The sequence below is a fragment of the Sorex araneus genome, chromosome 1 (genome assembly GCF_027595985.1).
Source record: "Sorex araneus isolate mSorAra2 chromosome 1, mSorAra2.pri, whole genome shotgun sequence".
In the NCBI taxonomy this organism is placed as follows: domain Eukaryota; kingdom Metazoa; phylum Chordata; class Mammalia; order Eulipotyphla; family Soricidae; genus Sorex; species Sorex araneus.
The window spans coordinates 1,947,955-1,960,345 of NC_073302.1; the positions used below are offsets into that span (position 1 = coordinate 1,947,955).

Sequence of the window (12,391 nt, forward strand, 5' to 3'; positions counted from 1 at the left end):
GCCGGGCTCAGACAGTGGCACGGTGCCTGCGCCTCTTCCCCGTCGGCCGGGGCCGATGCTACTGCAGGCGGGTCACGCGGGGGACGCTGGTGTTTGTTCTTGCTGGAAGTCTGGACCGCCACACTCCCCGGGTGGGCTGGGCTCTGAGGACGGCTCTGGCGCAAGCTAGAGTTCAGCATAAAGGGGAGAAAAGAGGGGAAACGCGCAGTGAGGCACAAGGGGGGTCGGGAGGCTCCGCCCGCGTGTCTGGAGAGAGGTCCAGAGAACCACGCCTCGGTGCCTGCGAGGGAGAGGCCGGCTGCGCCTCGGGGAGGTCGTCCTTGAGGCCGGGTTGGCCCCGGGGACTGGGAGGTGAAAGATGCGGCTGTAGGCCGGGGCTGCGACAGCGCGCGGCAGGCTCAGGCCTGCGGGCAGCCACCCCGGCTCGGCCCCGGCCCTCTGTAGGGTCCCCGTGCCTGTCAGGAGTGACCCCCGGGCACTGCGGGGGGCGGCCCAGTCCCCAGAGCCCCCCAAAAGGTAAATAATCGGGGCGGGAAGCCTGACACCTGGCGGGAAAGGGGATGCTCGGGCCATCGGGGTGGCTCCGGGAGCACAGCCCGGGCACTGAGACGCGAGTTCCGGTGGGGGCTGGCCCCGGCCGGCAGGGGAGGGGCAGAGCCAGGGCCTGGCGCCCCCCGTGCCCCGAGGCTGCGTGGGAGACGGGATTTCTCCTCCCTGCACGCGTCCCCTCTGTGCTCGGGCCCCGGGGTCTCCTTTCTCCTCTGGGTCCACACGGGGCTGCGTGGACAGTTCTTGGGTTCTTGGGCTCTGCCTGGGTTTGGGTCGGCCTGAGGCGGCCGTGTTCCCGGCGGGGCCCTGAGTCCAGGCCTGCCTGCTCTGTGCGCGGGGGGCTGGCGGGGCGGGGTGGGGAGGGCCCCCCAGTGTCCGGCCACTGCCGCCTCTGTTCGGTGTGTCTCACGGGCCCGGTTTGTGGACCGAGAAGCGTTCTTGGCGCGCTGGCGCTGCTCCCCCCGGGCCCGGCCCTGCTCTTTGCTTTTTCTCTTGTTTTGCTTTCTGGGTCCCACCCGGCGATGCTCAGGGGGTCCCCCTGGCTCTGCACTCAGGAGTCACTCCTGGCGGTGCTCGGGGGACCCTGCGGGATGTGGATGGAACCTGGGCTGGTCGCCTGCAGTCAGGCGCCCTCCCGTTTCCTGCCGTGTTCTCTGGGAGGGCTGAGGCGGGCGCTGGCCGTGGGCCTGTCGCGGCCGCACTGTGACCTCCGAGTCTCGGCTTTGCGGCACAGGTGGAAGAGGTTAGAGACGCACGATGTCGTGATCGAGTGTGCCAGGATCTCCCTGGACCCCGCCGAAGCCTCCTACGAAGACGGCTACTCTCTGCCCCAGCCCGTCTCCGCGCGCTTCGCTGCCTGCGTGGCCGACCCCAGCGCCAGCCCTCACGGGGACACGCCGAGCAGCCACGGTAGGACGCTCCGGCGCTCCCTGATCAGCTCCTCGGGGAGTTTCTGGTGGGGGCCAGGGGTGGGGTCACTCCTGGCGGTGCTTGGTGACAGCTCCCAGTCCTGTCCTTGGAGCTCACTCCTGGTTGTGCTGGGGGGACATTGCTGTATGGGACTCGAACCCGGGCCTCCTGCATGCAGCCGGTGCCCAGGCCTTGGAGCCTCTCTCCGGGCCTCGAGTGTCCTGCAGAGTCCGCGTCCCCAGCCTCTGCCTGAGTGTCCCCCGCCTGTCCCTGGGGGACGGCGCCCCGTGCCTCCGGCCCCCGGAGAGGCGCTCTGAGTGGAGGCTGGCTCGGGGGGAGCCTGCCGGGGAGGCCCGGTCTGGCCAGTGCCCGCTCGCCCTGACGTCCCCTCTGCTGCCCCCGACCCTGGGCGCCCTCACTTGTGACCTGCCCGACAGCTCCGGGTCGTCTTGGGCGGGCGTGGGGGCCTGGGGTCCCCAGAGGTCCCCATCGCCCCCACGCTCACGGTGCTGCCCCGCCTTTCAGGGAGTGCCACTTCCACCCCTCACTCCTCTTCTCGGCTGACTGCGTTCAGCTCGCCAGGGCAGCTACCTCAGACCCTGAGTTCCCCGTCAGCACGGCTGTCGGCTGAACCGCCGTCACAGGTATGACAGTGAGGAGCGTGCCGAGTCTCTGCTCCGGGCTCCGTCGTGCTCTCTCATCAGTGCTCTCTGCTCTCTGCTGTGCTCAGTGCTCTGTTCCCTGCTCGGTGCTCTCTGCTCCCTGCTCAGTGCTCCCTGCTCAGTGCTCTCTGCTCTGTGCTGGTGCCAGCTCTGTCCTGCTCCTCCGCGTTGTGGCCTCCTGCTGGAGTCGGGCCACAGCAGGCGTTTGCCAGCCTCCCCCTGAGTTTCCAGGGTGGCCCTGGGTCTGGCTGGGCCTTGTTGCAGAGGGGGGTCCCTTCAGAGGCCACTCGCGCTCGGAGCAGCTTCAGCCCGGGGGCTCAGCCACACGCGGCTCCAGCTCCTGACGCCCCTGTCTGCCCGCAGGCCTCCCTCTGGAGCCCTTCGATGATCTGTGGTCTGACCACCCCTCCGACGTCTCCCGGGAACGGCCCCCCTGACGCGTCTCATCCTTACAGTAAAGTCTTTGGTACCGCCGGTACGTGTGCGTGCGGGGGGTCCTGGCTGGTGGGCCTGTGCCGTCTCAGACGGAGCACTGAGCGTGGGCGCCTCAAACCGCGGCAGGTCCTGTCCGCGGGGGCTTCTGGAACCTGGCGGGTGGGCTCAGGAGCAGACGTTGGCTCCCTGCAGCTGACGCCCACAGCCTCGTCTGCGGTCGCGGCTGGAAAGCATTTCGCGCTTCTCAAGTGCCCGGGGGTTGTTGTGTGCGTGTCTCCTGGCAGGTGGCAAAGGAACGCCCCTGGGGACCCCGGCCACCTCACCTCCGCCAGCCCCTCTCTGCGCCCCGGACGACGCCACAGCCGCCCCCGGCAGGAAGGTAAGTGCAGTGACCGCTGGCCGCAGCTGCATCTAGGAGCCCGAGAGAATCGTGGCGGGAAATGGGAGCGTGTGAACAAGAACAGTTAAAAAGGTCGCTGACGGGGCCGGAGGGATAGCACAGCGGGTAGTGCGTTTGCCTTGCACGCGGCCAACCCGGGTTCGATCCCCGGCATCCCATATGGTCCCCCAAGCACTGCCAGGAGTAATTCCTGAGTGCAAAGCCAGCATCGCTGGGTGTGACCCAAAAAGCAAAAAAAAAAAAAAAAAAAAATGTCGCTGACGGCCGTGAGGAGCAGGATGCCGCTGGCCCGGGCACTTCTAGGGACTGACCTGGCCGGCTGCTTCCCTGTGGCGTCAGCCTCTGCCTTTCTGGAACAGAATCCTTTCTCCTGGGCTGGGAGCAGCCGGGCCCTTCCCTGCACAGAGCCGGGCTGGGCTCGCTTCCTGCCGCCACCAGGAGTGATCCCTGCACGCAGCCAGGAGGAGCCCCTGAGTACCCAAAGGCAGGGGCCCAGCCTTCCTCGTGTCAGGCGTGGTCTAAACTGAAAAAAGTTGTCTGGAAACTTACCGTGTTTGCTTTTTAGAACCATGTGTGTGTGGTACCGGAGTCCTTGGGCTCAGGCATGCCCAGAGTCTCTCTGGGGATGGGGATTTCCTCGTCCCGAGGCCTGAGAAGCCAGTGTTGGGTCTGGGTTTGGGACCCAGCCTGGTGCCCAGCTGGGGCTCTCTCTGGCCTGGCTCTGCTCTTTTCAGGGAGATAAACATACGTGTATTTTTATAAAACACATTTCTTTAAAATTTTATTGAGTCACCATGAGAGCATTACAAAAAGCTGTTCGTGATTTTCAGTCATACAACGTAGATGATCAATATTTTGGAAAGTCTGATTTCTAGCATGGTGGCTCTGAGTCTCGATCCATTTGAAGACAGCAAAGATGCCCGAGGCCAGATGACATGAGACCCACGGCGCTGCCCGGCCGGCCCCGGCGGTGTGAGGGCCCCGGGCCCCGGCCTGGCCGCGCTCTGATGGCCCTCCTTGTCTCTCCAGGAGGAAAAAGCGGACGCCGCCCGGCCCTGTTTGCACAGACAGCACCACCTTCCCAACGACCGAGGAGCAGGTACGGTGGGCGACACAGAGCCAAGCCAGCGGCACGCCCCACCGGCGCCCAGACCGAGGGGTGGGAGGTCACGTGTCCGCAGCTGCAGGCCGGCTCCTCTGGGGTGGGGTCTGGTGCGGGATAGCCCCGGGAGGGGAAAGTGGTGCTTGCCCCACCCGCAGGCTTCTGTGTGTTTCTGGGATGGGGATTCCCTGTGTGTCCTGTGGTCTGTCTGTCTGACGGGAGCCGTCTGTCTCTCTAGAGCTGCTTTCTGACCACAAGGGCTCTGTGCCTCTGAGTGATCTGCCTGGGTTTCTCGGCGGGCTGGCGTCTGAAGAAGACAGCGTTGAAAAGGACAAGGAGGAAGGTAGACGTATGGGCCTGCCAGGGCCGCAGGGCGGAGTCTGTCCTGTGGAGTCTGTCTGTCAGCCCGCCCCGGCTGGCCGGCTTCCCCTCAGAAAAAGTGTGTGTGTGAGAGTGTGTATGTGAGCGTGTGTATGAGTGTATATATTTGAGCGTGTGTATGTGTGTGTATATGAGCATGTGTATATATGAGCGTGTGTATATCATCATCATCATCATTATCATCATCATCATCCTGTTGATCGTGAATTTTCTTGAGCGGTCTCATAACGTCTTCATTTGTTCTAGCCCTGAGATTTTGGAAGCCTCTCGTCCTTCCCAACGATGCTGCATTGGAGGCTCTTTGAGGGTCAGGGGAATGAGACCCATTACTGGTTTTGGCATATGAATATGCCACGGGGAGCTTGCTAGGCTCTCCCGTGTGGGCAGGAAATTCTCGGTAGCTTGCCAGGTTCTCCGAGAGGGAGAACTAGGCTATAAGATCCATGTGTATATAAGCATGTGTATATGAGCGTATGCGTATATGAGTGTGCATGAGTGTATGTGTATATGAACATGTATTTGAATGTGCGTATGAGCATGTGTGTATGAGTTTGTGTATATGAGCATGTGTATAGGAGAGTGTATGAGCATGTGTATATGAGTGTGTATATGTGTGTATTTGAGCATGTGTATATGTGTATGTGAGCGTGTGTATATGACCGTGTGTGTATACGAGCATGTGTGTAAGCGTGTGTGTATGAGTGTGTGTATATGAGCATGTGTATATATGTGTATGAGCTTGTGTATGAGTGTGTATATGAGCATATGTATATATGAGCATGTGTATATGAGTGTGTATACGAGCATGTGTATATATGAGCGTGTGTGTATGAGCATGTGTGTATATGTGTATATGAGCGCGTGTATCAGAGTGTGTATATGTGAGCACGTGTGTATCTGAGTGTGTGTATGAGCTTGTGTGTATGTGAGCATGTGTATGGAGGGGACAGGGGGTTGTTACCCGGGGTCCAGCCGTGTCGAAAGGCATGCTCTGTCTCGGGGACGTGCAGTGGGCACCCCTGCTTGGCCTGACTCGGTCTCGTCTCCCTCCCTCCTCAGCGGCAATATCTCAAGAGCTTTCTGAGATCACCCCGGCCGACGCCGAGCCCCTGGTCCCCCGAGGTGGCTTCGACTCTCCCTTCTACCGCGACAGTGTTCCTGGCTGTCTCCCCAGCTGTCCCAGGAAGCTGCAGCCGGCTGCCTCGTGTGCCGCGGGCCCCGGCGGGAACCCTGAGCCGCCCCACTCGGCCCTGGACAGGCCGGGGCCCGACACACCAAAGCAAACCTTCACTCCCATCGAGCCGCCCTGTGCGCGTGCCGCCCACAGCCCCGCGGGAGGCCGGGAGCCCCACGCAGCCTCGGACACCAGCACCCTCTCTCCCAGCCCCCACAAGGCCCCGCCGCCCAGGGCCCACGGCTCCGCCAGGGGCCAGCCTCCCCCGTACGACCAGCTCTTCGAGGTGGCACTGCCAAAGACCGCCCATCACTTCATCAGCAAGAAGACCGCCGAGCTGTCCCGGAAGCAGGCCGGGGGCGCCGAGGAGGACCTGGGCCCGTCCTGCTCCCCGGCGGAAGTGCTGGACAGGCTGATCCAGCAGGGGGCGGACGTGCACAGCGCAGAGCTGAGCAGGTGAGGCCCCGGGTCCGACCCCCCAACCCAGGCCGCCGACTAGAGGCTCCGTTCACGTCCCCGAGACGAAGCCGTGAGCACTGCGGTGCAGGGCAGAGCCCCTGCCCGCCTCAGGGGGAGGCAGAGGGCCGGGCTGCGGGGGTCACGCGAGCAGTGGAACCCTTAGGATGTCGTCTTCGCTGTTGCTCAGGCTCCGTGCCTGGCTCTGTGTCGGGGTCACTCCCCGCGGGGCTGTGGGTCCGGTGCCCTTCATGTGGCACCGCTCGGGCCCCTGGGTCTGGTGGAGGGAATCCCGCCCATCTCCTGCCCCCCCAGGCCGGGAGGCGGCTCGCGCCCCAGTTGGCCCCCGCCGCCGAGTCAGTCCCGAATGCTGCCGGCTCGCGCCCTGCGGGGCTGTGCTTGGCTCTGCGACCCTCGCGTCTGCCGAGCACTGCCCTGCCCAGCGAGCCAGGGACCACTGGCACGGCCCCGCCCCGCCCCCTCAGGAGGAAAGAAACGGGGAGGTGTGACCACTCGGGCGGGGCCCAGCGGGTGCTGCCTGAGGCCAGAGATGGCTGGGGGGGGCTTGAGAGCGGCCCCTCGGGGCAGGCGAGCCAGCGAGAGCAGCTGGGGCGGGTGCTGGTGTGAGCCCGGCTGCCCCTCCCTAGGTCGTCTCTGCCCAGCAGGTCTGTGGACTGGACCCATTTCGGAGGTAACGTCGCTGCCCCCAGGCCCTTGCTTGCTGCCTTTCCCACCCGGGCGGGGGTGGGCAGGGAGGGGCCCCGGGAGCGCCCGCCCTGCCCTCCTGCCGGGGCCTCTGCGCCACGCAGCCCGCCCTGGCCCCCAGGCTCCCCGCCGGCCGACGAGGTGCGCACGCTGCGGGCGCAGCTGCTCCTGCTGCGGACCCAGATGGTGTACGAGCGCTTCCAGTGCCAGCAGCACGCGCAGCGCAACCGCCGGCTCCTGCGCAGGGCCATCCGCGCCGCCGCCCTGGAGGAGCACAACGCCGCCATGGTGAGCCCCTCGGGCCGGTGGGGGTGGGGCCGGGAGGACGGTGACGCCGCAGCACACGCGCAGGCCCCTCGGCTGAGTGGGGGCCGGGGCGCCTGTGCCGAGGCCGAGTGCAGCAGCGGGGAGCTCCCGACCGGGCTCTGGGCGCAGCGGCTGGCGGCGGGGCCCCTGGCCTGGCGGTGTGTTGCCGGCAGCCAACAGGCCATTGTTGGTCTCCGCCAGAAAGACCAGCTGAAGCTGCAGGAGAAGGACATCCAGCTGCTGAAGTCCTGCCTGCAGAGGGAGCAGGCCCGCTACGGGCAGCTGCAGGAGCAGCGCGACACGGTGGTCAGCCACCTGCACGGCCAGGTCCGGCAGCTGCAGCAGGACCGCGAGGAGTTCTACAGCCAGAGCCAGGAGCTGCAGGTACACGGCCGCGGCTTCCTGCGGCTTCGGGACCTGTGTGGGAGGGACAGTCCCCAGGGTCCAGGTTCCTTCTCCCACCAGTTTCTCACCTGCCAGGATCTGGAGTCTCGGGGGCTGCCGGCACGTCCCGCTCCCTGTGGGGCCTCACCGGCCTTTCCCAGAGCAGCCCCCGCAGTGGCCGCAGGGGAGGGGCGGCCCGAACTCCCCGACCGCAGCGTGTTGTTGGCACGGTGGTCAGCAGAGGGCGCTGCTGGCGCAGGGAGGGAGGGGCTCGCCGCCGGCCGGGGCTGCTCTGACCCGTTGCCCCGCCGCAGACGAAGCTGCAGGACTGCAGGAACATGGTCGCGGAGCTGCGGCTGGAGCTGAAGAAGGCCAACAGCAGGGTGTGCCAGGCGGAGCTGCAGCTCAGCCAGCTGGCGCGGAAGGTAGGCGCGGCCTCTCCCGGGGTGCAGGGGGTCCAGCCGTCCCCGCGGGCTCGGGGCGCCCTGGCGAGGGCGTCCTCCCTGGGACGGCCGCGCTCACGCTCCCCCCGCAGCTCTCCAACAGCGAGTCGGTGCAGCAGCAGATGGAGTTCCTGAACAGGCAGCTGCTGGTGCTGGGCGAGGTCAACGAGCTGTACCTGGAGCAGCTGCAGAACAAGCACGCGGACACCACGCAGGTGGGCCTGGCCCCGCCCCAGGGTCTGAGCAGTGCTCAGGAGCCCCGACGCCCTTTCCGTGGGGTCCGGAGGGTGCTGCAGGGCCTGTGATGTTGGGGGGCTCTGGCCACCGCCCCCCGTGCTGGGGGCTCCATGCAGGGCAGCCGTCCCCCCACTGTCCGGCCCCTTCCAAAGGCCTGAGGGGAGACGGGCCAAGTCTGTTGCCCGACTCCAGGGCCTCCGTGTCGTTCCCCTGCTAACGCTGGGCCGACGGCAGCAGGGTGGCTCGGGTGGCCGTGCGGGTTTTCTGTCTCTCTCAACGGCCCGGGAGTGTCGGTACTGGGGCAGGGACAGGCTTCCGGGCAGCCGCCCGGGGCTAGCCACCAGAGGCCTCTCCCGACAGACAGGTGGGCACTCCCGTAGAAGGTGCTGGAAGGAGAGGGCCGAGCGGGGATGGGGACAGCAGTGCCCCGAGAGGCGGGTGTGGGCCTCCCTGGGCCTGGAGCAGCAGTCGCAGCCCGAGTGGACGCCCTGTGTGCTGTCCCCTGCCATCTGTCCTGTGGGCGGGCGGCTGCTCCCTGCTGCCCCGGGAGACGCCATCTTCCCGGGGGTGGCCTGGCCCCTGCCAGGTGGGCCCTCGGAGAGTGCTCCTGTCTCTGGGCGCAGGCCGCTGGCGAGTCAGTGCCAGCCCTGCTGCCGCACCTCTGCCCCGCCGGGCCCCGGGCTCTCTCCTGGGCACTCAGGGCCGTATGTGGTGCTGGGGGCTGAGTCTCGGCCGGCGTGTGCCAGGCAAGCGGCCCACACACCGTCGTGGCCCTCCGTGTCGTGTTCCGTGACAAACAGGCAGTGACGGGCCGGGCAGGTCGTCTGTGACACACGTTCCCCTCGGGCTCTGCTCAGCTCCTGGTCCTCCCCCCCACTCCCTGCGGCCTGGGGCGGGCACGTGAGCCCAGGGCTGCTCTGCTTGTCAGGAGGTGGAGATGATGAAGGCCGCGTACCGGAAGGAGCTGGAGAAGCACCGGAGCCACCTTCTGCAGCAGAGCCAGAGGCTGGACACCTCCCAGAAGCGGGTCCAGGAGCTGGAAGCCCACCTGGCCAAGAAGGACCACCTGCTCGTGGAGCAGAAGAAGTACCTGGAGGACGTCAAGGCCCAGGCCAGGTAGCGTCGCTGTGCCGGGTACAGTTGTGTGCTGGCAGTGGGCGTGTGCTGGCCCGGGCGTGTGCTGCGTACAGGCGTGTGCTGGGTACAGGCGTGTGCTGGCCCGGGCATGTGCTGCGTACAGGTGTGTGCTGGCCCAGGCGTGTGCTGCCTACAGGCGTGTGCTGGGTACAGGTGTGTGCTGGCCCAGGTGTGTGCTGGGTACAGTTGTGTGCTGGCAGTGGGCGTGTGCTGGCCCGGGTTTGTGCTGGGCGTGGGCTGTGCCCACCGGGCCCGGGGGAGGGGCCGCCTCTCCCTCGCCGTGTCCGTCTGCAGGCAGCAGCTGCAGGCCGCGGAGGGCAGGTACGTGGCTCAGAAGCGGATCACGCAGGCCTTCGAGCTGGAGATCTTGGACCTGTACGGCAGGCTGGAGAAGGGCGGGCTCCTCAGGAAGCGCGAGGAGGCCACCGCGGACGCGGCGATGGCGGAAGAAAGGTGGGTGGACTGTCCCCGAGCAGGGCCGCTTGGCGGGGCTGGGCGTGGCGGGACGGGAGTCCCAGCGCCATCCCCGCCGTCCCATCCCCCCTCGCCCGTCTCTTCCAGGCGCGACCGCGGTAGCGACGGCTGCTCGGGCCCCGCCGCGGGGCGCGGGGAGGAGGTGTCCGACCGCAACGGGGAGTCCCGGCCCCCCCGGCCTGGCGGCGAGCTCCCGACCCCCGAGAAGGGCCCCGGGCTGAGGGCAGGCCCGCTGGGCGGCCGCTGGGAGCCGGCCGCAGGGGAGCCGGCCGTGGGCTCGCTGCCCAGCTCACGGAGCTTCCTGGGCATGAAGGCGCGGGAGCTGTTCCGCAACAAGAGCGAGAGCCAGTGCGACGAGGACGGTGTGGCCGGCGTGGGCCCCTCGGAGGCCTCGGGCTCGGACCCGGGCAGAGACGCGGGGGGGGACCCGGAGAGCCCGCGCCCGTCTCCCCCAAACCCGGACAGCGTCGGACAGCTCCGCATCATGGACTATAACGAGACTCACCACGAACACAGCTAAGGACAGGCCGGTCGGCGCTGACCCGCTCGGTGCCAGAGCAGGCGCCCGCCCGGCCCGGGAGACGGAGGGGAAGCGGCAGCTGGCCGGACGAGCGGGGCACCGGGGCCGGGGGCGAAACGCCTCCCGCCGTCCGCTCCCCCGGGCCCCGCGCCCTGGCCCTGCCCGTCGGGCCAGTTTGCCTTCCTCTGTAGCTTTATTTTCTCCCCGGGCCCCGCCTGCGTGGTGCGAGGCCAGGTGGGACCCTGGAGCCGCCCGCGCCTCCCCCCTGAAGCCCGCCAGCCGCAGGCCCCGCGGAAGCTCCCCGCCCCGGCCTGTGCGCCCCCGCGGCCTCCTTGGGGTCTGACAAGCTCCTGGAAAGTTCTGTGTGAAGTCGTGTGTGTCTGGGAAAGCCTGGGCCGGCACGGGTGCCCGCAGCCCTCCGGAGCCCCCTGCCCCGTCACCCACTACCTCTGCTTTCTCGCGCGCCAGGAGCCGGAAGGCGGCAGCCGGACCCCGTGCTCGGCCGGGCAGGGCCGGAGGGGCTGGAGGCGCCCGTGTCTCGGGGAGTCAGGAGGGGAGACAGACTAACGGTACGAAGGCTCGAGCGCGGGCTCAGGCTGCTGGGTAGAACGCGGCGGGCAGCGCTCTGGCCCACGGGCAACTGGCACCCGAGTGGGCCGAGTGCCAGGGCAGAATCCCGCCACGCGCTTGGTCAGCGTTGTCCAAAGGAAAGCGTGAAAGCCAATCTGCTCGGGTCCGACTCGAGTCTCAGTCAAGCACCGATGGATTCCCGGGGGGGCAGAGGTCGCAGGTCACGGCTGAGCCCTGGCCCCCACGTCCCCGTGTCCCCGGACAGGTGAGAGCCCGTGGCCTTCACGGCCACAGGGAAACGCACTTTGGACCCCATGCCGCGGGCAGGAGGGCTCCCGGTCAGCAGTGCTGGCTGGCGGTGGCTTCCGTGGGCCCAGGAGCTGCGCCCCTAGCTTGGTTTGGGAGGTGATGCACGTGGCAGGGGTTGGGGTGCCTGCCCGGTGGGCACGTGGGGTGGCCAGGAAGGCCCGAGGGCAGCGCCTCCCATGAAGTGCAGCTGGTGCCCGCCGGGGTCTCAGAGGGGGTGCCTCGGCCAGTCCACTGAGAGCGGCCTCGGGCTGCCCACTGCTGCCCCCCGCAGCAGAGCCCGTGGGAAGGTGGCGAGTGTCCGAGTCCAGGGGCCCTCGAGGAAGGGCTTCCGGGTCGGGCCTCGGCCCCGCGTGCACCAGCAGAACTCCCATGGGGTCTGAGAAGCTCTCTCAGGTCGGCCATGAGCGCGGGGAGAGTCTCCCTGGGGGCGTGGAGGGGACGGTGGGGCTTCAGACGGTTCCCTCGGTGGCAGACAGCCCAGGGGGTGGGGACGTGCCCCAGGAGAGCTCGCGCACTCTCTTCTCTGCCGAGCTGCTCACGGCGTGGCTGGGGTGACCCGGGCCGTGCTGGGTTCCGGGGGCAGGGCCCGCCCCGAGACGGTTACACTCCAGGGAAGGGCCCTGGGCGCGCTGAGGGGCGAGGGGGAGGCTGCCGGCTCACTGGGCTTTGACGGGCTTTGAGAGCAGGACACGAGGGCGAGTGGACGAGGGCATGACGGCTTCCCCAGGGACGCGCTCGGCCACGGAGACGCTTATGTGTGTGTGTCCGCATCCGCCTTCTGGGCCGCAGTCCCCCCCCCCGCCAGCAGGTGGCGCCCGAGGGCAGGGGTGCGCCCCGAGAGGGGGCCCTGGGCGCAGTGTCCCCCGACTCCCGCAGGCCTGTCCCCGAGACTCGACTAGTTCCGTGGCTCGATCGTGCAGCACCCGGGCGGCCACGGCATTTGGGCCTCGGGAGGGACGCGGGTTCCCTCCGGACCGTCCTCGCCCGGCGGCCGCCGGCTCCCGCCCTGCTCGTGAACACAAAGGGCAGGAGTCACGGTACGGGGGAGGGCGCCGTCCTTCTCGGAACGTTCTCGAATGTCAAGGCAGTCGCTTGTGTTTAACTGTGAACAAATAAACATTTATCGTTTTGCACTACCGCGCGTGTGGGCCGGCCGGCTTCCTCCCGCCGGGCACTGGCCTGTGGCCGCGGTCAGGCCCCGCGCTGGGCCCAGGAAGGGGACGCCCTGCAGCCTCCGT

At 67.5% G+C, this 12,391-nt stretch overlaps 1 protein-coding gene across 4 annotated transcripts in view; it reads left to right on the plus strand.

Annotated features, from left to right (window-relative positions):
• Positions 1-12,289, plus strand: part of TSC1 (TSC complex subunit 1) — a 33,315-nt gene extending 21,026 nt beyond the window's left edge. For 3 of the 4 annotated variants that reach the window (XM_055126184.1, XM_055126325.1, XM_055126258.1), the window contains 15 exons: positions 1,283-1,458; positions 1,984-2,102; positions 2,484-2,595; positions 2,840-2,934; positions 3,985-4,054; positions 4,296-4,400; positions 5,498-6,068; positions 6,716-6,759; positions 6,895-7,061; positions 7,281-7,463; positions 7,778-7,888; positions 7,999-8,121; positions 9,072-9,259; positions 9,575-9,733; positions 9,842-12,289. In XM_055126184.1, coding sequence (XP_054982159.1) covers positions 1,283-1,458; positions 1,984-2,102; positions 2,484-2,595; positions 2,840-2,934; positions 3,985-4,054; positions 4,296-4,400; positions 5,498-6,068; positions 6,716-6,759; positions 6,895-7,061; positions 7,281-7,463; positions 7,778-7,888; positions 7,999-8,121; positions 9,072-9,259; positions 9,575-9,733; positions 9,842-10,274 — 2,656 coding nt within the window. In that variant the 3' untranslated portion in view covers positions 10,275-12,289. The remainder of the gene's footprint in view (positions 1-1,282; positions 1,459-1,983; positions 2,103-2,483; positions 2,596-2,839; positions 2,935-3,984; positions 4,055-4,295; positions 4,401-5,497; positions 6,069-6,715; positions 6,760-6,894; positions 7,062-7,280; positions 7,464-7,777; positions 7,889-7,998; positions 8,122-9,071; positions 9,260-9,574; positions 9,734-9,841) is intronic. The other variant, XM_055126389.1, reaches the window with a different exon arrangement.
• Positions 12,290-12,391: the final 102 nt, after the last annotated feature.